The sequence below is a fragment of the Crocuta crocuta genome, unplaced genomic scaffold, assembly GCF_008692635.1.
Source record: "Crocuta crocuta isolate KB4526 unplaced genomic scaffold, BGI_CrCroc_1.0 scaffold546, whole genome shotgun sequence".
In the NCBI taxonomy this organism is placed as follows: domain Eukaryota; kingdom Metazoa; phylum Chordata; class Mammalia; order Carnivora; family Hyaenidae; genus Crocuta; species Crocuta crocuta.
In genome coordinates, this window is record NW_027527441.1 from 2,325,466 (window position 1) to 2,351,538 (window position 26,073).

Sequence of the window (26,073 nt, forward strand, 5' to 3'; positions counted from 1 at the left end):
TGTGGCAGACAGTCTGGTGCTTGACTTCTACACCTTAGCTGCCAAACTGGGACTGTGGTCAGAAGAAATCCTTGCCTTCCTGATTGTCTGTCCTATGCGTGTCCAGGACTTGCTTGTGCATGAGGGGCTGGGCTTCTCTACTTCTTCCTGTGGGAAGGTCTGAGAGCTTTGGTCTTACTAGACAATTACTTTGGCATTCTTTTTCAGTTACAAGGAACAGCTGCATCTAAGCGAAGAGCCTTTCCTTTGATGTTGGAAGAAATAGCCATGTTTTTGGTATGGCAGTCATTTCTAAGCTTTCAGAGTATGAGAGGTGGTATGATTACCAGAGCTGAACCCTCATCTGCATCTCGATTTCAGTTTGCTACCAATAGTGTGGTTTGGGCTGTTTCCCTGTCCACATGGATATATTAAATGCTTCCCTGTCTAGGGGCGCCTGGGTGGCTCAGTCAGTTAAGTGTCTGACTTTGGCTCAGGTCATGATCTCATAGTTTGTGAGTTCGAGCCCCATGTCAGGCTCTGTGCTGACAGCTCAGAGCCTTGGGCTTGCTTCGGATTCTGTGTCTTCCTCTCTCCCTGCTCTTCTTCCGCTCTCAAAAACAAATAAACATTAAAAATTTTTAATAAAATAAATGCTTCAGTGTTCAGAGTTGCAGTGGTACTATTTTTTTTTTTTAACACTATACACGAGAAAATATAATGCCCACACATTTAGGACCATTCCTATTTCTGGTGGTTTGTTGCATGATTAAAAAAAAAAAATCATGCCAGGGCTGCCATCATAAAGGACCACAGACTGAGTGGCTGAAACAATAGAAAGTTTTTTTCTCACAGTTCTGGAGGCTGGGAGTCCAAGGTCAAGGTGTCAGCAGGCAGCGTTGTTTCTTCTGAGGTCTCTCTCCTTGGGACTTGTAGATGGCTGTCTTTCCCCAGTGTCTTCACATCATCTTCCTTCTTCACTTTGATGTGTCCTAATGTTCTTTTTTTTTTTTTTAATATTTTTTATTTATTTCTGAGAGAGAGAGAGAGACAGCGTGGGCAGGGGAGGGTCAGAGAGAGAGGGAGACACAGAATCCGAAACAGGCTCCAGGCTCTGAGCTGGCAGTCAGCACAGAGCCTGACATGGGGCTCGAATCCACGAATTGTGAGATCATGACCTGAGCCGATGTCGGACACTTAACTGACTGAACCACCCAGGTGCCCCCCTAATGTCCTCTTTTTATAAGGATACCAGTCATATTGAATTAGGGTCCCCCTTGATGACCCCCTATTAGCTTAATTACCTCTTTAAAGACCCTTTCCCCTAACTCAGTCATAGTCTGAGGTGGTGCGAGTTAGGACGACACTGAATGAATCTGGGGGACAGGATACAATTTAGCCCATAACAGATCTGATAGCATAATTAATAAGTAATGTAACCCTGAAAATGTTATACTAATCTTCAGTTAAGTTAAAGCATAGTGATTCCCTGGCAGAAATCCTTCCATCTGAGACATTGTTTTCCACTCACATTTTACTATATTTTGTATATACTATCTGTAAATTCCTTGGGTGTGCATGCATCTTTAGTTTTTGAATTTATCTGCTTTTTACTTGTATAATAATTCATGAATACATTTGGAGCATTCTAAAGCAAATCCAGGACTTTGTATTGTTTTACCTGGATTTACTTTAATATGATTCTCTAACAGAGGGGAACTTTTAAAAGTATAGTATAACCAAATTATTGTCACACCAAGCCAGATTAATAGTAACTAAAAAGCACTACCCGTATCCTAGGCCTTGTTAAAAATTTCCCAGTTATCTCAAAGAAGTCTTTTATAACAGGTTGGTTAGAATCTGGAATACACACAAATCCCATATATCACACTTAGGTGGTGTGTCTCCAATTTTGAATGTTTTTGTTTTTTCTGCTATAAGAGTTTCCTCTTCTCCACCTTCTATTCCATGTCACAGGCTTGTTGAAAATACTCGGTCATTTATCCTTTTGAATTTCCCAGATTTTGGATTTGGCTAATTTTACTCATGGTTGTATTGAATATATTCTCTGTCCTTCATATTTCCTACCACCTGGTGGTGATATCTGAGGCTTAATATTTTTTTTAAAAGCTATTTGGTAGAAAAGGGGCGCCCAGGTGGCTCAGTCGGTTAAGTGTCCGACTTTGCCTTAGGTCATGACCTCACAGTTTGCGAGTTCGAGCCCCGCATCAGGCTCTCCGCTATCAGTACAGAACCCACTTCGGGTCCTCTGTCCCCCCTTCTCTCTGTGCCTCTCTGACTTCTGCTGTCTTTGTCTCTCTCAAAATAAATAAATAAATAAATAAATAAATAAATAAATAAATAAATAAATAAACTTGAACAAACGAGACAACAACAACCAAAACTACTTGGCAGAAAAATCATCCCTATTCTTGGGAAATGAACTTACACCTCATATAGGAGACATTGACCAGAAATGTGGAACAAAATTTGTCTTTGAAGTTTTCTCCATGACTTTCTAAAAGCCTCTTTTTAAAGCTGTTTGTTGTACATTTGCGGGGGAAGGTCTGGGGAAAAGATACAGATTTTGTGGCTACACGTCAGCTCTAGTCCCTCAAGGGGCTGGGGAATAGCTACCTTCTTATGTTATCGTGAAAATGCTAAGTTGTTGTCAGGGACTAGACTTTTCTTTGGTTTTTAGTGATTGTCTTACTGTCATATGCTGGCCTCGGTGTCACAAGTGACCCATGATTTTTTAAAGCCAGTGTAATTACTCACTTTTTTTGGAGTGCTACTTGGCTGTCACTCGGTGGTTTTTGGTATTTTTTTGGCCTTGGATCCCTCAGGGAATCCGGTGAATGTTGTGGACCGTTGCCAGTGAGCTGCAGACTCTGTCAGCAGACAGTGGCCCTTTTTTGACACCAGGGTCTCAAACACAGAAAGAAGGCACCACCCTGGCTGCCGAGAGTGGGGGCGGGGGCCACACAGATATCATCTGTTGGCTGGTGGAGGAGTTAATACGTAAAAGTATGCGTGCCTTTTACGGACTGATTCGTCACATAATCCAGCTGCTAACATTTCATTTCTGTGCGACACAGTCCAGTTCCTACTTTTATGCCGCTTCCTCTAACATATTTTTATAATGCCATATCAATATCTACCCTTAAAATTTGATGAAGAGGCAGCATTTTTGGAGAATAACTGACTTCCTGTTTCTACTCTGTCCACCCTGCACTCCAGATTCCGGTACTGACTCCTAGCTGTCCAGTGACCCAGACTGTCCTGAAATCAATCCACATAGTTTTACATGGAAGGGAGCCCAGGGCTCACTGTAGCCTTCACTTGATATCACAGTGGAAATTCTTAGAAATGTAAGACCTGCGTTATGACTCCTTTAACTGTACTAAAAAGAAAACGATTGGTAATTCATAACTAATTTTCCCTAGACTGTGTTCTCCAGCAATAGCCAGGTAATAGCCTTGGTTCTCATGGGCTTCATTAAGAGATGAAACTATGTCTGGATACAGTCGATGCCTATGACATAGAGAAATGTACCTGGTATGTGGTAAGTAGAGCAAAGCATCCCTGTTGGTAGATAGTTTGGAGGGTTGGTCCACACCTACTCTCTGGAATTTGTGGATATGTAAATGTACATGGCAAAAGGGACCTTACAGATGGGATTAAGGTGACACACTGAGATGAGGAGATTATTCAGAATTATCGGTGTGAGCCCAGTGTAATCACACGAGTCCTTAAAAGCTAAGAGTCTTCCCTGGTCAGACAGAGGTGGACAAGAGAATAACAGTGAGAGGCAACATGGCCGGCTTTGAAGATGGAGAAGGGACCACGAGTCAAGAATGGTGGGTAGTTCTAAAAGATAGGAAAACAAGAAAATGGATTCTCCAGAGCTTCCAGAGAAGAATGTAGCCCTGTCGACACCTTGCAGTTAGCCTGGTGAGACCCAGGGCAGACTCCTCACCCCTAGAACTGTGTAATCATACATATGTTCTTTTCAATTGCTGAGTTTGTGGTAATTTGTTATAGCAGCAATAGAGAACTAATATAGGCCCAGTCGTGCAGTTGAATGGGAGATGTGCAAATGGAAATTAAACAATCCAACTCTGTGGTAATTGTCTTCTCTTTCAGGTAGTGGTTGAGCTGGGAAGATTTGAAAGGAAGAAGTTTAAAAATTCCAATGTGCGAGATGGACACGCAAAGTTGGAGGAGGAGCCTACACATCTCTATCCACTCCCTGAGAACGAAGCGCTGAACTTGAAAAAGAAATTGGAGACCGATAACTACCCCATCATGCTCTGGTGGTCCCCACTGACTGGGGAAACCGGAAGGCTAGGCCAGTGCGGAGCGGATGCGTGCTTCTTCACCATCGACCGGACCTACCTACATCATCGCATGACCAAAGCACTCCTCTTCTATGGTAAGTGGGGCTTTTGCCTTTGTCCCTTTGCTTGCTGACATCCTGCTCCAGAGCTGACTTCTGCTTCCCTCCCAAGGAAGACATGGTGGAACTCCCCTTGAAAGCCCCGTGGCGTGCCTGAGAGCCTTTGCCTCTGCTCTGTGTAAGGCCTGAGCATTTAGCAAACACAGTAAATCAACAAGGTTGACCAACATAAAAGTAGCTGACTGGCAACTTGGCAAGTCAGGAGAACGGACTTTTGGAGGAGAACGGGTATTTCCTAACACCTTTTCCCAATTGCATACTGTGCTCACTGAATTTGGTATTGAGGGAATTGGGTATTGATTCTATTGCCAATATCAATTCAGAATGTCACCCGCGATAATAGCCAGGGGTGTTGGTTACCATAACAGATGTTTAATGGGACCTACGCTAACCACAGGGTTCTTTATTTCATTAGTCAGATTAATCAGCAACAAAAATAAAAATATTTTTCAGCATCGGCTTTCGAAAGCAAGTAGTTATTCAACACTTCCTGAGGCTGATTATACGTCATGCTGCGATTGAGGGCAACCAAACCCAGTTTGGGGGGGCGGTGGTTAGCAAGATGCTAGCAGCGGCAGGGAAAACAGAGCCCCTGGGTGATGAGTGGTGTGGGCACAGGGGAACATGGGTGAGCAGATTCGGGCAAATGTAGGCAAGGTTGATCAGTTAGGAAGTCAGGGAAAGAAAGTCTGCTTTAGAGTGCTGTGAGTGTGTGTGTGTGTGTGTGTGTGTGTGTGTGTGTGTGTGTAGTCTGGCTTTGGAGAGGCAGGACACAGACTGGGATGTAGAGCTGCGTCATTCTCAATGCTCTGCCTAAGAGTGACTGAAATAAAGCAGGAAATGAGTTCAGCAGGAATCAGGTGGTGTATTTGCCCCACAGTAGGGCAGGGCTACAGAGCAGTGGGCGCTAGTGCCCTGGTGTAAGTCAGGAGTCAGGGAGGTCCTAGGTACTTAAAGATCTGGGTAGCACGGAGTCCAGAGTCTTCACAGAGGCCTAACAGTGTCCCCGTTCACTTGCTTCCCATCTCTGCTTCTCGGAGGCAGTCAGTGCAGGTTGGAGGAGAGACAGCTGTTTGCCTGGGGCCAGGCTGGTGGCTCATGTGTCCTGACGGGAGAACAACCACCTGGGTAGTGTCAGATGCTCACTTTGAACATCACTGGACCACAGATCCCACTGAAAGTGGAATGTAATACATGGACTTGTAGAATCCCTTCTAAAATCCAAAGAATTCAGAATTCTGAAACTTGAAGGTCTGTGAGTTTGCCTAAAGGATTAGGGTCCTCTGATCGTATTTTGAGATAAAGGACAATTAAATGTAGGAGTTTAATTTTCCAAATTTGAACAGAAGCTCCTAGAAATACTGTAGTTATACACAAAAATTATAGATACTGTAATGGAGACTGAGGTATTATTATATATCATAAGAAATAAAGCATTATAAGGAAAATCAAAACCTTCTGTGAACCTTTCTCTGACCTCATTTTCCACTCTTCTACCCCAGAGGGAATTATGATCCTGATGTGTGTGTATGTGTGTGTATATATGTTATATGAACATATATGGTATTATTCTGAATATTATGTAAATAGCGTGATATGTTAAGTTTCTGTCTTTTCTCTCTAACCTGCTTTTCTACTTAACACAGTTTTTGGATTTATTGATGTTGGCTACTCATCGCTCCAGGCTTCCATTTTTCACTGTTGTATGGTCTTACATTGAATTTATATATATCACACTTCATGAATTTATATATATCACACTTCATGAATTTATATTTATCACACTACATGCCATTTTTCTCTTGTTGGACATTAGGTTATTTCCAAAACCTTACTTACGACGAACAACGCTGCAATAAACAATCCACGTACACATGTGAGATTTTGTGAGGTTAACACTTAGCAGTGGAATTGTTTGGTATGAATTTGCGTTTATTAGATATTGCCAGACCAACATCCCAAGTGGTTGTATCACAGTGGCTGTCTTTTAAACATTTACAACTTTTTTTTTCTTTTTTCTTTTTTTAAAAATTTATTTTGATAGAGAAAGAGCATGAGTAGGGTAGGAACAGAGACAGTGGGGAGAGAGAGAATCCCAAGCAGGTTCCTCATGCTTAGTGCAGAGCCCGATGCGGGGCTCGAACTCACAAACCATAGGAGGAACCAAGAGTCAGGCACTCAACCAACTGAGCCACCCAGGCACCCCAAACATTTACAATTTTTAACGTGTTCATGCACGTAGACCTCCTTTGTTTCCAAATAACATGCTTAGATTGTCACTTCTTGACTTTTTGGTTTTAGACAGTATAGATTGATTCTTTTTTTTTTTAATGTAGTTTATTGTCACATTGGCTTCCATACAACACCCAGTGCTCATCCCAACAAGTGCCCTCCTCAATCCCCATCACCCATTTTCTCCTCTCCTCCACCGTCCACCCATCCACCCTCAGTTTGTTCTCTGTATTTAAGAGTCTGTATAGATTGATTCTTACTATGGAAGCTGAATATTTAACTTTCCTTCCTTACTCCTGCTTCCCCCTTCTCTACTCAATTCCACATCCCCATAGCCTTCCCAAAAAGGTGTATTATTTTAGGTAGATTAGTATTCAGTATTTACATCATTTATATAATCCCAGTGAGCCATGTCATCTGCTAAGATGACTCTCCCCACCCAGCCTGTTTGGCCGGGAGTAGCATCAGACGCTCTTAAGGAAACATCTCCCAAGGATTCCTGACCCCCTGCAGTCTAGAGCGGTTGCCATTTTGGCTGGGCACCCAGGTGCTGTCCTGGCTCCTCGTTATTCTGAGGACTCTTTGTGCCTCCCTCTTGCATTGCCTTTCCTGTTTCTTTTATGCCTTCTTTTTCTTTTTCTTCATTTATATCTTTATTTCAGTGTGTTCTGAGAAAGGTGCATGGAAGATAAGTTTTCAGAGACTCTGAGTGTGTGAGAATGTGTTCATTTTCCCCTTACCTTCATTGATGGTTTGGCTTAGCATAGAAGTCTAGGTTAGAAATTCTTTCCTTTCTGAATCTGAAAGACAGTTTCCCTCTGTCCTCTGGCTTCAAGTGGTTTTGCTGAGGAATCCGAAGCTTGTTTGAGTCTCCATGCTTTGTATGTAGTGTGTTTTCTCTTCCCCTCTGTCTTCTCTGGAAAAAATATAGAATATTCTTTTTTTCAACAGTTTGGAAATGGGTAATGATGCTTTGGTTTGAACCTATTTCCTTTTATTGAGGGGGGTACTAAAATACCGGGTTATCAGGAAGCCTACATAGCAGTATTTAGCTTCGTGACTTTTCCAGGACTCACAGATCCACTCGCAGATTACACACTTTTATCAGTACACCAAGACTCGACTCTTCTCTCAGGGATGGACTTGCCTCCAGCCAGATTCCCAGGAGGCTAGTATGTCAGCCAGAGTGCTTCTCATTTGATTTTCATATCTCAGGTTTTGTTACTCTTCAGCTTCTAAAGCCATCAGCGATTCTCCTTAGGAGCTAAGTGTATGCCATTTTTATTATCCTGGCATTCAAGGCCCTGTAATCTGAATCCAACCCATCTTCCAAACTTAACCACTGAGATTCTGTCAACTAAAAGCTATGTTCAGAAATCAAACTGCAGGAGCAGCTGGGTGGCTCAGTCAGTTAAGCTACCAACTTTGGCTCAGGTCATGAGCTCATGATTTGTGGGTTTGAGTCCTGCGTCAGGGTCTTTGCTGACAGCTAGGAGCTTGGAGCCTCCTTCGGTTTCTGTGTCTCCCTCTCTCTCTGCTCCTCCTCCACTCTCTGTGGAGAGTGTCTCTCTCTTTATCTCAAAAATAAATAAACTTAAAAGAAATTCTTTTTTTAAAATGTTTTTTAAAATGTTTTATTTATTTCAGAGAGAGAGAGAGAGACAGCATGAGCAGGAGACGGTCAGAGAGAGAAGGAGATACAGAATCAGAAGGAGGCTCCAGGTTCTGAGCTAGCCATCAGCCCAGAGTCTGACATGGGGCTCGAACCCACGAACCATGAGATCATGACCTGAGCCGAAGCCAGATGCTCAACCGACTGAGCCACCCAGGCGCCCCAGCAGTCACCATTTTAGGCATAAGCCACAAATGTTCTTAACTTAGTGCCATTGTTTATTCAGTTTCTGTTCTAAACTGTCCTTTCTATATTTGTCCTGTCAAATAAGCTACTGATAACCTCCCATTTGTTTGGGATTATGGGTGAATAATGTAATGTCTAATGTCACAGATTATTATCTTGAGACAAAAACATTACCAGGCTGTAATGCAGGGCTAACTGACATATATACCATAAGAGAAATGTCATTAAATCTTTTGGAATTTCTTTTTTTTTTTTTTTTTTTTTTTTTTTTATTTTTTTTTTTTTTTTAATTTTTTTTTTAATGTTTTATTTATTTCTAGGAGAGAGAGAGAGAGAGACAGCGTGAGCAGGGGAGGGTCAGAGAGAGAGGGAGTCACAGACTGAAACAGGCTCCAGGCTCTGAGCTGGCAGTCAGCACAGAGCCCGACGCGGGGCTCGAACCCACGAACCGCGAGATCATGACCCAAGCGAAAGTCGGACGCTTAACTGACTAAGCCACCCAGGGGCCCCAAATCTTGTGGAATTTCAAAGAAGGGAGAGAGAACATACGATTGGAGGGATCAGGAAAGGCTTCATCAGATCGATCTCCTTTATAAAATACGAGGAATTGGTATGTTGAGGGATAATGGAATTGGGTTGTGTTGAGATTGGAGGACATTTTAGTATGAAGAATGGCATGAATGTGGGCATGGAAGTAGAAAGTTATGAATATTATCTGAGCTACAGCAAAGCTATAGCCTATTTCTGCGTGAGAGAGAGAGAGAGAGATCGGATGATATATAGGGACCAGAACATGAAGAGCCTTGAATGTTGGCTATTTTTATTTTTTAAAATATAATTTATTGTCAAATTGATTTCCATACAATACCCAGTGCTCATCCCAACAAGTACCCTCCTCAATGCCCATCATCCACTTTCCCCTCTCCCCCACGCCCCATCAACCCTCAGTTTCTTCTCAGTATTTAAGAGTCTCTTATGGTTTGCCTCCCTCCCTCTCTGTAGCTTTTCTTCCCTGCTACCCCATGGTCTTCTGTTATGTTTCTCAAGATCCACATATGAGTGAAAACATGATATCTGTCTTTCTCTGACTGACATCTCACTTAGCATAACACCCTCCAGTTCCATCCATGTTGCTGCAAATTTGAATGGCCTTTTAAAAACCAACTCAAGGGGCGCCTGGGTGGCTTAGTCGGTTAAGCGTCCGACTTTCGCTTAGGTCGTGATCTCGCGGTTCGTGGGTTCGAGCCCCGCGTCGGGCTCTGTGCTGACTGCCGGCGCAGAGACTGGAGGCTGCTTCAGAGTCTGTATCTCCCTCTCTCTCTGACCCTCCCCTGCTCACGCTGTCTCTCTCTCTCTCTCCTAGAAATAAATAAAAATATTTTTAAAAAATCTTAAAAAAAAAATAAATAAAAACCAACTCAAATATAACACCTGGGAACCATTCGTCATTCCCTCCCATCAGATGCCTATATGCCAGGCATGCTACCAATCCTGAGAAATAAAGATAAGTGAGGGAGCTATGGCATTTGGTTTTCTTCTGTAGGATTATCCCTTCCTTTCTACCGTATGAAGTCTTTGTTGATAGGGCCATATCGATTCATCTTTGTACGCCTTCACCCCTTCTGTGTGGGAGGTGCTCGGGAAATAGTCATCGAGACCTCGAGCCATAAAGGACGTGAGAGTCAACCTTGTCTTCATCAGGGTGAGAAGACCGAGGCTCGGGAAGGTTAGGGACATGCCACAGTGACACTGGGCTTAGCTGCAGAGTGGTGCGGAGAGCCAGGGTGCCCTGACACCTGATCCATTGCCCTTTTTTGCCTGCGCCATGTTCGAACGCACACTCATGGGTATAATTAAACCTGGATATTTGGATTTTGGAATTGCTTAAGATGTCTGGTTTTTAACAGACTGAATTAGAAATTCAGTTCATTATCAAGGTCTGTTGAACAAAATCGAACGAAGACAACACACTTGTCTGTCTGAGGGCTCCAAATTCTAATTAAGTAGGTCACTTACAACTGCACCTGGGACTCAGTGCGGTAGGATTGAAAAAGGAAAAGGCGGGGACAATGATTCAGGTGTCAAAAGCTGACCTAATTTAGCGAAATGGAAACTCAGAGGATTATATAACCTCGAAGCTATTGTAAACCAGGATATTTTTGAGTTTGCTTGTTCCCTTTGTAGCCTACTTTCTTTTTCTTCTTCCTGGATGTGAATCATTTACTTCATACGTAAACCGTGAATACTGCATCTGGTTTGAGCCATTTGAGAAATGCAAGGTTTCAGCTACATTAACAATTCTCTTAAACAAATTCTCTTAAGTGGTCACAAGGGAATAAGTTATTTTTTTAACCCAAAAGTCCAAGAGTTACGGGAGTCTTAGAAGCTGTCACCGTAGTGATTTCAAAACAATGTGCAAAACACACAGCTCTGTGCTTTTTGACAGGTCTCTCTCAAAAAGTGTGTCTCGTGACGAGAGTCCCCTTGACGAGAATTGGGGGTCCTTAGAGCAGGGAAGTGCTTACATTTTAGGTGAGCTTCTAAATAGAAGTTCTAGTAAACACCGGTACATGGGGAGAAAGAAAACAAGGAGGCTCCTGAAATACTGTACTTCCTCAGGAATATGCGTGTTTGCACACCTTGATGGAGGCTGGAGGTTATGAAGAGGAAGGACATCAGGTTTGCTTTCCTCCAAGCACAGCTACAGTTCAGCTCTCCGGGGTTGAGTGCTGAGTGCCTGCTGGGAGTTCTAGTATCTCTCCCCTGGGTCCAGGCTCCTTGTGCCCGCTACCACTTTCTCTTTTTTTAAAGTTTGTTCATTTATTTTGAGAGAGAGAGAGAGAGAGTGAGAAAGAGAGAATCCCAAGCAGGCTCCACACCATCAGCGCATAGCCCAATGCAGGGCTGCAATTGCGAACTGTGAGATTGATCATGATATGAGCCGAAATCCAAAATCAGACTAAGCTTAACCAACTGAGCCACCCAGGCACCCTCCAACCCTCTTCTAGAATGTGATCTCATTTCCTTGTCAAAACAACCTGGAAGGTAGGAATTCTGTCTATTTTGATGAAGAGGGAAATAAAGCACAGAGTGAAAAGGCTTGTTGTTGGTTACCTGCACGGGTGGTAGGAACCAGAACTTTTTCTTAATGGAAAAGCATAGGATGATATAGTCCAGATTATAGATTCAACCTCAGAGAAGACTTAGGAGTCAAGGAATAATCAGAAATGGGTAGTATCATTCTGCAAGACTTGTTCAAGAACCAGAGTTACAAGGAAGGTTTTTAGAGGAGAGTGTGGAGAGCCCCAGACAGGGAAGTATCACGAGCAGAGCAACAGGAATCGGCATTCTAGTTCACTCTGTGCCTGACGTGTTAACGAACAAGGCGTTCTGGTATTAAAAAGGTCTCCTGAGTGAGAAGGTGTTTCTGTTGTAAGCCACCTACAGATGATCAGTCCTCAGAGTGTTGTAATGAAATACATTTATACATGAACAAATGACAACAAACACAGTAGATGCTTTCTTTGTTTTATTTATTTTTTATTTTTCCTTAAATAGTTTATTGTCAAGTTGGTTTCCGTATAACAGCCAGTGCTCATCCCAACAAGTGCCCTCCTCCATGCCCATTGCCCTCCTTCCCTTCTCCCCCTCCCCCATCAGCCCTCAGTTTGTTCTCAGGCTTTCTTTGTTTTAAATGACACTTTGCTGGGGGGCACCTGGGTGGCTCAGTTGGTTAAGCATCCAGATTTGGCTCAGGTCATGATCCTGAGGTTGGTGAGCTTGAGCCCCATGTCAGGCTCTGTGCTGGCAGCTCAGAGCTGGAGCCTGCTTCTGATTCTGTGTCTCTCTGCTCCTCCCCTGCTCATGCTCTGTCTCTCTCAAAAGTAAATATTAAAAAAAATTTATAAAAGACACTTTGGGATTTTTCAGTGTCTTATTGGGATCACGTATAATTAAAAAGAGAGGAGTATAGGGGCGCCCGGGTGGCTTAGTCAGTTAAGCGTCCGACTTTCGCTCAGGTCATGATCTCATGGTTCATGGGTTTGAGCCCNTTTGAGAGAGGGCCTTTTGAGTCAGCCCTCTGCTGCACTCCTCATCTGTCACCAAGCAGTAATCAGACTTTAATGAGTGGTGATCCGACTATTCCAAATGGAGACTCCTGGTTATACCGAACACGTGGATTTATTAGGGTGTTATCTTCACAGTTACGGGAATACTGCTGTTCATTATTCAGAGTATCTCTGCTCAGTGATCAAGTTTGCCCGAAAATGGAATAAGAATCATAAGGTTGCTTGATGAGCTTAGAATTACGGGAAACATTTTAATTGGCTTCCTCTGTCCCTAACAGAGAGTGGTAATAATCGCTGACATTATGAGTGCCCATTCTGTGCCAGGCACCAAAGAGATACTCTCTGTGTGTTCTCTTATTTCGTTTTTTTTTTTCTAATGTTTTATTTTTTTCTGAGAGAGAGAGAGACAGCATGAGCAGGGGAGGGTCAGAGAGAAAGGGAGACACAGAACTGGAAACAGGCTCCAGGCTCTGAGCTGGCAGTCAGCACAGAGCCCGACGCGGGGCTCGAACCCAAGAACGGTGAGATCATGACCATGACCTGAGCCGAAGTCGGACACTTAACCTACTGAGCCACCCAGGCACCCCTGTGTGTTCTCTCATTTCAAATCATCATGCCCTGCAGCGAGCTCCATGCTGACAGTGTGGAACCTGGAATTCTCTGTCTCTTCTCTCTCTTCCCTGGCACCTCCCCCCTCCGGCCCCCGTTCTCTCTGCTCCTCCCCTGCTCGCACTGTCTCTCTCTCTCTCAAAAATAATAAATACATAAACTTAAAAAAAAGAAAATATCATCACATCACTGTGTAGTACCCTAGGTAATATTGCCATTTTAGAGCTGAGGAAACAGGCTCAGAGAATGTAAGTGACTTGCCCAAGGTCACACAGATGGAGAGTGCCTGATCATGTACCCAAACCTGAACATCTGATTCTACAACTCATACTCTGTTTATTAATGTTTTACCGCACTCTACGTACCGTCAACACCATAAGAGCATGCATGCCAGATCTGACCTCTTTCTCCTCCTGAAATGCTAGGTCATCCGTGAATCCTGTTCCCATTCATCTCCATTTTCCAGGTCTTCATGCAAGCCTTTACTCTTTTGTAAAAGTTTCATTTGTTCGTTCGTTCATTCATTCATTCATTCATGGCCTGAACAATGAGCAAGCATGAATTATCGAATGAGATAAGTACACTTTCTTTGTTTCTCCCTGCCCTATAAAACCTTATTTGGGGGCTTCAGTTTCCCCGTCGTCCCCTAACTGGAGACTCTGGCAGATCTCCACCTCTTGTGCTCACTCTTAGGAAATGGACAATTTTTTTAAAGTTTATTTATTTTGAGAGCACACACAAGCGGTNTCATGCTGTCAGCGCAGAGCCCGACGTGAGACTTGAACTCATGAACTTTGAGATCATGATCTGAGCCTAGATCAAGAGTCGAACGCTTCACTGACTGAGCCCCAGGAAGTGGACAGTTTTAGGGTCACTTTAAGTTGTATGTGCAGTTTCGAGCTTAGTAAGTGGCACGTTCAGTCCCACGAAGAGCCCCTTCCTGACTGTGAACCGGGCTTGTGTAGCATCTTGCTGCTTTCCCCAGCTCAGACCGCTTTCATGCTTCAAGCCGCCACCCTGGGAAAGGCACCTGTGTTCTTTCTGCCCTCTACGCTCTGCTTGCTCCCTCTACCTCCACCACCAGCTGCTTTAGAGCCTGTTAGAGGTGCAGTGAGGAGACGGCAGAGAATTAAGAAGATAGGACATTTCCTGCTTGGCTGGTGGCTTCATGTCTCCTGAACCTGGCAGATGGTTAGAGTTGGTGTCCTTGAGCGGGCTGGATAGATGACAAAGGATACTTTTTCTATTCGGGGGCCTTTTCATGGCTTTTGGAGTTCCCCACTGGGCTTTCACAGTGTCCTTTCTCAGGAAGCTGTGTCTCTGCCCTGGGGAGTCAGACAGCTTCCCAGCCCCGGATACCCTGCGGAACCCATCCAGCTTCCCTCTGCTGAGCTCCCCTCATCCCTCATAGGGCTGTAGGAGGAGAACTCGAGACTCCCCACCTGTTCCCCACACGAGCCCTGACTAGCCCCTAGCTCTGGGGTCATGGGCAGATCACAGCGCACAGCCCTCCGGTCATATAGGCAGGTTACTGCCCCTCACCCTCTAGATTTTCCTAGCAAGGTGGGTCGGGGAGCCCAGCCCTGGCCCACAGTCCTCCTGCACCTCCTCGGCGTGAGGTGGGCACTCGTCCTATGTCTCTGAGTTGCAAGAACATATTACCTTTTTCAGAGGAGTTCCGCCGGTAGCCCCATAGAAGCAGGGGGTTCAGAGCAGGGCACATAGAAGTTTCCATAGAGATTCTTCAGTATGGTCCTCACAGGCTCTGCTCTCTCATCCCTTTCTGTATTCTTGAACTTGTCATGGAGCCCAGGAATCACAGAACAGGTTCTCCTTCATGCCACGCATACATTCGGAGAGCGGGGCCAAGTATGTGTTCTGTCTCACAATTACTTTGAATCTTGGCATATGTCCTGTTGGTTTCTACTCTGACATCAAGTTATACAGGGTGTCTGGGGAGGGCCGCCCCTCGCCAGGCCCCTTGCCACGCGCCGGAGAAGCCCAGAGAACAAACAAGTTCAGTCGAACACGATTATATCACAGTTGGTGTGATAACAACCTCCAAAGATTCCCTTATATGGCCCTCCCGGGCTTCATGAGTGACGCAGCCGCGAACCGTGCTCAAGGGTAGAGATTTCTGCTCCTCTCATCCATTATGTGTTGGTTCTTAGTGATTTTTGTCTCCAGAGGTTGACTTGCTCTTGGGCCCCATGCATTGAATCAGTAGGTAATTGTTAGTAGCATGCCAGATTAAGACTTCTTTGGAAGATGGGAAAGGAATGGACTTCATTAGACTGTGTGGGCAGTAATGAAGTTGAACATGAAAAGAAGCTCATAATAACGAGGTGGTAGATTGTGTGTTATGTACAAGATGTGTATACATATGTATATGTGTTTATATCTGCCTACATATATGTATCTCTGCTATGATCAAACCTCTTATTCATTTTTGTGAATATGTATTTATTTTGAGAGAGAGAGAAAGAGAGGGAGAGAGCATAAGCAGGGGAAGAGCAGAGGGAGAGAAGGAGATACAGAATCCAAAGCAGTCTCCATGCTGTCAGCACTGAGCCCAGCGCGGGACTCGAGCTCACAAACGTGAGATCATGACCTAAGCTGAAATCAAGAGTCAGATGCTTAACCGACTGAGCTACCGAGGCGCCCCAAACCTCTTATTTTAAATAGACATTTTATTTTTACTTCAGCAATTATTTGTGTGATACTTCACAGAGGGTAAGGCCAGTCACAGAGCTCCCGGGGACGTCTTATCTCGTTAATACTCCAGGTCCCTACCGTGGCCTCTGAGACTGCTGGGCTCTGTTCAGTTCTTCAGGCTCACCGTGCTCGCTCCTTCGTACCCTGAGCTGCCTCCCCCACACAGGGGGAGCCTTTCTAGCCTCTGGATCTCTCACTTGTGCTTTCTCTCCTTGGGATGCGCTCTCCTGGCTCATTCCTTCCCACCAGTCAGGTCTCTGTGAGTGATGCTTCCTCAGAGAAGCCCCTTTCTTCACCTTCTTTCTGAAGTAGTGTTCCCTCTGACGCCACTCTCCAGTGGCATAAACCCTTGCCTGGCTGTGTTTTCTCTTCATGGCACCCATCACCCCCAAAGTTCTCTCATCCATTGGGGGCCAGTTACCCGTGGTGTCCCCACGTTAGGATCTAAGTACGGGAAGACCAAGAACTTTGTTTCACTCACTTGCTGTCATCCCACGATCTAGAACAGTGTCTGGCTCCTGGTGGGCTTCAAGAAACATTGTTGAATGAATGAGGAAGTGGAGCCAGCCTGATCCTCATGTGGAGATGGGGAGGAAATGAGAACACTAGTGTTTTTACCTTCACTGGGTCTTGAGGTGTCATATAACTTGCCCACGTTGTACCTGGCATTCTTTTCGATTGAGTCCATTTGACTCTATAATTAACACCCTGTTGTATTTAAATTATGTTTTATCAGTTCTTTTCGTGTGCATGGTTGAATTAAACTTCTTGATAGAAGGCTTAGTTCAAAGAAACCGCAGAATCTGGCCTCATTTTCTAGTCCCTAGAAGCAATCACTTTTTGGCTCTTTTAGCTATTTTAATAACGTGTCATTTCCTAGTTTTGTAATTAAGAGGAGGAACCCTTACCCTAGGTGCCTGCACAGCTGGACACACAGCACAGGCGCCACACGCCGGATGCTGCAGAAAGTCAGTGTGGCCACCTGGGGGCCAGTTGTGTTGTAACATGTATCATATCAGTTTGATATGATTGATTCTTACTTTAACTAGATCTGATCTGGCAGCCAGGGTTAGTAACAAGAAAACAGCTGTCATGAGAACAGCCTTCAGCCTTACTGATGCCCAGCATTCAAGTGTCAAGGTCGTTTGTTGGAAAGTGAAAAAGCCAAAATCGTGGGCCTTTCCATGGGAGTTGTGGTAGTTTTGTCGATCGTTCATGTAGTATAAGGTGTGGGTCATTCTTCCAACTCATGTCAAATTTGTTTCCATCTCTAGAAAGTGTCTTCAAGTGATGCTGGAATGGTGGAGAACCAAGCCCGAAGCCACTTGAATTTCTAAAACTTGAGGGTTTATGACCTTATTTATTTTGCTGTGGATGAGTGGTTCCCAAACCCAGCTCACCCTAAGGTCATGAGTGAACAAGAAAACAGAGCCCTAACTCCCCAGCCCCCACTTCAACATACTCAGAATCTCTTATGCAGGAGGGTTATAATCTGCCAGGTGTATGTCAGTTCGTCCATGTGGGAGATTGACTTAATAGGCATTTTTCAGGGCTTTTGGAAGATGTGGGAACAATTGGCCAGAGCTTTGAAAACAAAACAAAACAAATTTTCAAGAAAGAGGGGCGCCTGGGTGGCTTAGTCGGTTAAGCGTCCGACTTTCGCTTAGGTCATGATCTTGCGGTTCGTGGGTTCGAGCCCCGCGTCGGGCTCTGTGCTGACTGCCAGCTCAGAGCCTGGAGCCTATTTCAGAGTCTGTATCTCCCTCTCTCTCTGACCCTCCCCTGCTCATGCTGTCTCTCTCTCTGTTTCTCTCTCCTAGCAATAAATAAAAATATTAAAAAAAATTTTTTTCAAGAAAGAAAGTGTAACGATAACACACTGGTTTGGCTCAGCAGTAAATCCTGTAATAATGAAAGTGCTGGCTATATTCACTTCATCAAAAATGGGTGAAGAGTCAGAGGGGAGGTGCGTGGGGGAGGGGTGGTATAGGAGATGGGGATTAAGGAGTGCATTTGTGATGAGCACTGGGTGGTGTACGGAAGTGTTGTACACTTCATATTGTACACCTGAAACTAACATTACACCCTGTGTTAACTAACTGGACTTCAAATAAAAACTTAAAAAAAGATAAGGAAAAAAATGGATGAGGAAGGAAGACAAATGTGTGGGGGAAGGGTGATTTAGGCAAGTTCAATCTACATCTTCCATAGCAGCAGTACAGTAGGTATTAATCCAAAACTGAAATATCAAGAAATAGAATGTTAAGCATGTTATTTAGGTATTTTTTGGAGTATGAATACAGAAGAAACACCTGAAAGAATTGGAGTGGTGACTTATGGCACCAGGGAAAGGGATGGGCACGGAGCAGGCTGGTATTAATGGCTGGATAAAACGATTTCACTTTTTAAGCCATGCGCAGGTATTAATTTGGTATAAATAAAATTTAATTAACAAAGATATTTTGTCTTGGGAGGTAGTTAAGCACAAGGACAGTGAGAACAGTTATTAATAAATTATCCAATTCCTAGACTTTTCTGCTTTTATCAGGATACCTTTGGGAAGAGTGTTAATTATGCAAAGACATTAATATTTCTTCTCACTAATGTACTCATTTCCTTCCATGAAAAAAATTGCATATTAATATTACTTGATTTTCAATCTCTCCACATAAAATGATGAATCAACTGAATTTTGCTAGATTTAATTTGGTCTAACGACAAAGGCTTTGGGGGAGCCTCATAATGGTTTTTTTAAAGGCTGTTCAGGCAGGATGGGAAATCTCGTTGCCTTCTTTCTGACTCTTCGTTTCTAACCCTCTCTGTCCTTTGATAGTGTGTGGTAATATAAAGATTAAAGGGAGAGCAAATGGCTGAAAATCTGAAAGCATGCCTCGGGTTAGCCTTAAAAATACGGAAGGGAGCACAGAAATAACCAGTGCCTGAAGTCAAGCACTTTCCTCCTGACCGCCATGAGGAGGCATCGGACAGATTTCATTACTGCAGCTCGAGCAGACTTGGGCCAATGGATTGGTTGGCACTGATCCAGTACTGGGCAGATTCTCTGACTGCCAGAAACCCTCCAAGACAAGCTGGCAGCTCCTGCCTTCAGGAGCAGACAACCACAGTGCTCATCGGCACCCAAATAAAGCCACTCCTCTTCCATTGATGTGTTCTCTGTGCTCTTTAGAAAAACAAAGCAAAACAAAACCAACTTAAACTGAAGAGAGTATGGTAGACCCTTCATTTTCATGGATTTTGCGTTCACATTTTGGTCTACCCCATCTAAGTAGTTCTAGGGTGCAGATCGAGCATCCTAGACTTTGAGAGATGAGACATTAAGGAGAGTCACATGCCCGCCGGACTAGAACAGCCAGCGCGCCTTGCTCAGCCGGCTTTGTGTTATGCATTTGTTACAAGTGCTGGACATCTCTTGAAATATTAACAAGACTTGGGCATGCTAACTACTTATGTGACCCCCGAGCAACAACAACAAAAAAGAAACCTTAAAAACTTTTGTGTTAGTGTGGGGTGGCTGGGTGGCTCAGTTGGTTAAGTGTCCGACTCCGGCTCGGGTCATTATCTCACGGTTCATGGGTTCGAGTCCTGCATCGGGCTCTGTGCTGACAGCTCGGAGCCTGGAGCCTGTTTCAGATTCTGTGTGTGTGTGTGTGTGTGTGTGTGTGTGTGTCTCTCTCTCTGTTCCTCTCCTGCTCACACTGTATCTCTCTCTGTCTCAAAAAAAAAAAAAAATTTTTTTTTAAAAACCCAAAAAACTTTTGTATTAGTGAGAAAGTAACCTCTCTGAAGGAAGTAAACTACTAGTGCTGATAATGAAAAAATGAAAATGAAGATGAAGTGAAACGTTTTAAAAAACAGTGGTTATTAGGCAGAAGATAGCTATTTAAGATTAAAGAGGAGGACATCGGACTAACCTACAGTCTGGATTTATGTGAAATAGTCCACATCGCTCCATGTTTTAAGGACATTGTGTGCTACTGTATTTGTGTTTGGGGAGAATATGAGAATGGCTCAGAATGTATGGCTTGCTGATGTCAAGGTCTGCTCCTGACATCATATACACATACACATACATTTACGTATACAAATACATATACGCATTCATATATACATGCATATACATATACATACACATATACATAATTGGCATCTAAGAAACATTTGTTATATGCATTGCCCTGTGCTGGGTGCTGGGGTTATAGTGGTAAACACAGCAGGCTCTTCCCTTTAGAGCTTACAAAATATGTAAATCAGGTGCTACCAGCTAGGGATGAGCATTTTGGCTTTAGAGTAATTGGGGAGGCTCTGTGAGGATATAACATTTGAGCATGAGACTTGAAAGATAGGAGGAGACACACCTATGTATGATTCAGCGGGAATGAGTTCCAGGTCAAGGGAGCAGCTGATGCATAGAACAGTGGGAAGGAATTTGATAGGAAGGAGGGTCAGCAGGAAGTGGGGCAACTGGGTGGCTCAGTTAGTTAAGCAACTGACTTTGGCTCAGGACACGATCTCATGGTTTGTGGGTTCGAGCCCCGCATCGGACTCTGTGCTGACCCCTCAGAGCCTGGAACCTGCTTCAGATTCTGTGTCTCCCTCTGTCTGTGTCCCTCCCCTGCTCATGCTCTGTCTCTCTCTCTCTCTCTCAAAAATAAATAAACATTAAAAAAAAAAAAGAAGGAGGGTCAGGAAGAAGGTTACTGCGGCTGAAAAACCAAGGGTGTGAGGGAAGAGCGTAGGAGACAAGTTTTGAGTGGCCAGCGGGGGCCTGGTGACAGAGGGCTCCATAGGATTGGTGAGAAGTCTGGTTACGTGCTAAGTGCGTTGGGAAAGCATCAGAACAGGGCTGCTGTGCTCTGACTTTTGTTTTGCTCTGTTCTGATTTATGTTTTAAAAAGACCCCCGATGGCTTCTCCATGGAGAATGGATTGGAATGTGAAGGTGGAAGCAAGACAGTTTCCATTAAAGAAATGGAAATGATGGTGCTCTGGATCAGGGTAGGAGGTAGTGGAGAAAGACATGGGTGGGTTCGAGATGTGATTTGAAGACAGAATGTATGTCTTGGTGTCTTCGTGGTATCTATTTTCATATATGCAGGGATCCAAAGAGAAAAGTTAAATGTGCTTGTTCGTTTAACTCCTTGGCCTTTCAGACACTTAGTTCAACATCATGGTATCTACTTACTTACCATGACTGTGATGCATAAAAAGCGTAAATGCAGCTATTCATTTCCCCCCTGATGGGTAAAAACAATAGGCCATAAATTATTGATCACTAAATATTTTGCTTCCACAGGCACATAAATATTTAAGGTTATTGACATCTGCATATTTTACTTTCCTGAGTGCAGACATCTAAACTTGATCTCTGTATGATTGGCAACTATATTTTCTAGTTGCATGTGAAGAGCTCTGATTAAAAGTGTGCGACCAGTGGTCATATAATTAGATGCCAAAGCATGAACATTTCTTTACTGATGAAGCCATTGGCATTTATTCAGAAAATCCAGGAGAAAAGCATCCAGTCTCATTTACAGGGGCCATTCCTCACTCTATCCCCCGGCCCCAGCCTCCATGGGTCTTTTGAATCAACCTGGAGAAATTAAAAGAAAAATACAGGATTTTGTTTTGTATTCCATACCAAATCAGTATCTCTGGAAATGAGGTCCAGGCATCTGTGTTCTTTATCAAACCTCCCAAGGAATAATGGTGTGACTCGTCTTGGGCGTGGGGGGGTACTGGGAACAGCTCCTCGATGGNGGGATGAGCATTTTGGCTTTAGAGTAATTGGGGAGGCTCTGTGAGGATATAACATTTGAGCATGAGACTTGAAAGATAGGAGGAGACACACCTATGTATGATTCAGCGGGAATGAGTTCCAGGTCAAGGGAGCAGCTGATGCATAGAACAGTGGGAAGGAATTTGATAGGAAGGAGGGTCAGCAGGAAGTGGGGCAACTGGGTGGCTCAGTTAGTTAAGCAACTGACTTTGGCTCAGGACACGATCTCATGGTTTGTGGGTTCGAGCCCCGCATCGGACTCTGTGCTGACCCCTCAGAGCCTGGAACCTGCTTCAGATTCTGTGTCTCCCTCTGTCTGTGTCCCTCCCCTGCTCATGCTCTGTCTCTCTCTCTCTCTCTCAAAAATAAATAAACATTAAAAAAAAAAAAGAAGGAGGGTCAGGAAGAAGGTTACTGCGGCTGAAAAACCAAGGGTGTGAGGGAAGAGCGTAGGAGACAAGTTTTGAGTGGCCAGCGGGGGCCTGGTGACAGAGGGCTCCATAGGATTGGTGAGAAGTCTGGTTACGTGCTAAGTGCGTTGGGAAAGCATCAGAACAGGGCTGCTGTGCTCTGACTTTTGTTTTGCTCTGTTCTGATTTATGTTTTAAAAAGACCCCCGATGGCTTCTCCATGGAGAATGGATTGGAATGTGAAGGTGGAAGCAAGACAGTTTCCATTAAAGAAATGGAAATGATGGTGCTCTGGATCAGGGTAGGAGGTAGTGGAGAAAGACATGGGTGGGTTCGAGATGTGATTTGAAGACAGAATGTATGTCTTGGTGTCTTCGTGGTATCTATTTTCATATATGCAGGGATCCAAAGAGAAAAGTTAAATGTGCTTGTTCGTTTAACTCCTTGGCCTTTCAGACACTTAGTTCAACATCATGGTATCTACTTACTTACCATGACTGTGATGCATAAAAAGCGTAAATGCAGCTATTCATTTCCCCCCTGATGGGTAAAAACAATAGGCCATAAATTATTGATCACTAAATATTTTGCTTCCACAGGCACATAAATATTTAAGGTTATTGACATCTGCATATTTTACTTTCCTGAGTGCAGACATCTAAACTTGATCTCTGTATGATTGGCAACTATATTTTCTAGTTGCATGTGAAGAGCTCTGATTAAAAGTGTGCGACCAGTGGTCATATAATTAGATGCCAAAGCATGAACATTTCTTTACTGATGAAGCCATTGGCATTTATTCAGAAAATCCAGGAGAAAAGCATCCAGTCTCATTTACAGGGGCCATTCCTCACTCTATCCCCCGGCCCCAGCCTCCATGGGTCTTTTGAATCAACCTGGAGAAATTAAAAGAAAAATACAGGATTTTGTTTTGTATTCCATACCAAATCAGTATCTCTGGAAATGAGGTCCAGGCATCTGTGTTCTTTATCAAACCTCCCAAGGAATAATGGTGTGACTCGTCTTGGGCGTGGGGGGGTACTGGGAACAGCTCCTCGATGGTCTCTTCAGTGGCTTCTGCTGCTAATGTTTTATGTCTTAATATAACATCCCTAAGTTCTATTATGGGAATTTATAGATGTATCTTTGGTTTTATGTCCTGTTATTGTTTATGTATGCCTATGATTTATTTCATGCTCAGTCTTTGGTAACAGAATATCCAATTATAACGTTATGCCTTTGGGACAATAAAATCCTCTTTAAGACATCTGCTTTGTGACAGTTTCTAAGAACGTCTCATGTTGAAATTAGAAAACTGTTCGTAATTGGGCATGTGAGTGTTGATGATCCTTTCACAGAAATTATGCAGTTAGGGCATTCTTTCAGCCACATGGGCACAGTTTGGTCTTTTAGGGGCATTTGCTGTGGGACTAATACAGCATCTGGTGATGTCTGAAAGTGTCAGAACCAGGGGCCTCTGCTTAGAGCAAGATTCTTAATACTTCGCTGATGCCGAGCAGACGCATGCATCCAAGAGGGATGAGACAGAAATTCTTCCTCCGCTGTCTCCACTCAGCCGCACTCGTACCCAGAATGCACATTCCCCAGGGGGAGGGGGCGGGGAATGTACATGCTGTCATAAAATTGTATGAGTATGGAGGCTTCAGGGGACTTCAGGGTCACTTCACTCAGCTGTCTGCTGCAGTTCACACACATTCCTAGATTCCTTTCAAACAGTCCCTTTAGATTCCCCTGTGGCCAATGACTGTAAAGCTCCTGGTTTTTCAGGGACCCGAGTCTTTGATCCATGATCGGTTAGGGTGGCGCATGTTAGTCTTTATTCTCAAGGCAACTAAGCCTTTCGTTTTTATTTTCATCCATGCAGTGGAGCCGTCTGTAGGCTTGCTAGGTACGTTGTCCCATCGTTTGAAGGGAAAGCACATGGTCACACACTCATTTCCCAGGCAGCCTATTCTCAACCTCTCGATTCAGTTTTCCAGATATGCCCTGGTTGGGTCACCAGTATATGGAGAGGAATCGAAAGCAGTGGGGTGAAATGAGCCTTTTTGTCTTCCATGGCAACCACTTTACCTCTGCTTTTGCTCATCCTGTAACTCTGATCCCTTTAGTGAACGCTCTCTGTCTTCATATTGACAGGGTAAAAGGCCACTGTGCTGCTCACACAAGTGGGTGATTTCGTCAGGTCACAGTCAGGATGTGAAATGGTGGTGGCGAGGTAGGGGGTGGTGAGTTCTGGGACGTGGGAAAGATTTGCTCAGCTTAAATATGGAAATATGGACTGGGTTATTATTTTTTTCATTTTAATTAAGGTCAAGTGTTTTTCCCCCTTGTTCCCTGTACTCATAGCTCCTGTCCCTTATTTCCTAGCCAACAATTTTTTTTGTTGTCCCCTCCTCCTCCTCAACTGCTTTGTGCATTTCTGTTATGAATTGGAGAAAGTATCTACTTGGTAACACTCATCATGCTCTATTTTATATTACATCGTTTCTTGGAAGAAAGAAGCTAAAGGTTGTTTTACACTAGCAAACTATTCTGAAACACTCTGACAGTAGAAACTTCTCTCGTCACGCACAAAGGCAGGTCAAATTTTATACATTTCCATGGTTTGCAGAAATAATTGTGGCCTGATTTTGGCAGGGAGAACCACACCGTAGCCAACTATCTACCCCCAGATTGCTTGAGAAACTCTATGGTGTAATGGAAAACCCTGGAGATAGGCAGTCAGTGAGAGCAGAACTGACTTGTTAGATCTCTGACATTAGCACTGTTTCTGAACCTCGTTAAGTTTCTTTTCTTATTTGTAGCATGAGGAAAATTCCAATTTCTGTAGAGTGCTTATGAAGTTTTAAGATAATTCATGTGAAGTACAAAACATAGCCTGAGGCATGGTCAGTACTTAATAATAATGATAGTAATTAATATAACCTGAGAGTTAGCATAATGATTATGTTCTAACATTCCTTTATTATCCTTTTAATGTCCATGGGATCTGTGGCGATGTCCCGTTCTTCATTTCTGATATGTAATTTGTATCTTCTGTCCCTGTTTTTCTTAGCCTAGCCAGAGAGGCTTATTGATTTTACTGATCTTTTCAAAGAACCAGCTTTCGTTCCATTGATTTTTCTGTATTGACTTCCTATTTTCAAGTTCACTGATTTCCGCTCTAGTTTTTATTATTTCTTTGCTTCTGCTTATTATGGACTTAATTTGCTCTTTTAGCAGTTTCCTAAAGTGGAGACTAACTTTAATGGTTTTAGATCTTTCTTCTTTTTGAATATATGCATTTAATGCTATAAATTTACCTCTAAGCGCCGCTTTCTCTGTATCCCACAAATTTTGATATGTTGTGTTTTCACTTTTATGTAGCTGAAAACTTTTTCAATTTCTCTTGAAGTTTTTCTTTGACTGAGGTATTACTTAGAAGGGTGATGTTTAACCTCCACATATTTGGAGATTTTCCAGTTATCACTCTGTTTTTGATTCCTAGTTTAATTTCATTGTGGTATGAGAGTAGGTATTGTATGATTTGTATTTTTTATATTTTGCTATGGTATGTTTTATGGCCAGGGTGTGGTCTATGTTGATGAAAGTTCTGTGTGAGCTTGAGAAGAGTGTGTATTCTGCTGCTGTTGGATGCAGTAGGGCCTAGATATCACTTATACCCAGTTGCGGATGGTCTTTTTCTGTCGGCCAGCTATGTCCATTTCCAATAGAAATGTGTTGAAGTCTTCAGCTACAATAGTGGATTCATCTTCTCTTCCTTGCAGGTCTATCAGTTTTTGCCTTGTGTAGTTTGACAGTCTTTTGGGAAGTGTCTACCTGTTTAGGATTGCTATCATGCTTTTATTTTGTTTTTTAAATTTTTTTTAATGTTTATTTATTTTTGAGAGACAGAAAGATAGAACAGGAGCTTGAGAGGGGCAG

At 43.5% G+C, this 26,073-nt stretch overlaps 1 protein-coding gene across 1 annotated transcript in view; it reads left to right on the forward strand.

The window, feature by feature from the left end:
• POFUT3 (protein O-fucosyltransferase 3) overlaps positions 1–26,073 on the forward strand; it is an 88,149-nt gene that overhangs the window by 9,463 nt on the left and 52,613 nt on the right. The window contains exon 3 of the mRNA XM_077760747.1: positions 4,126–4,414. Within this exon, the coding sequence (XP_077616873.1) occupies positions 4,126–4,414 (289 nt within the window). The remainder of the gene's footprint in view (positions 1–4,125; positions 4,415–26,073) is intronic.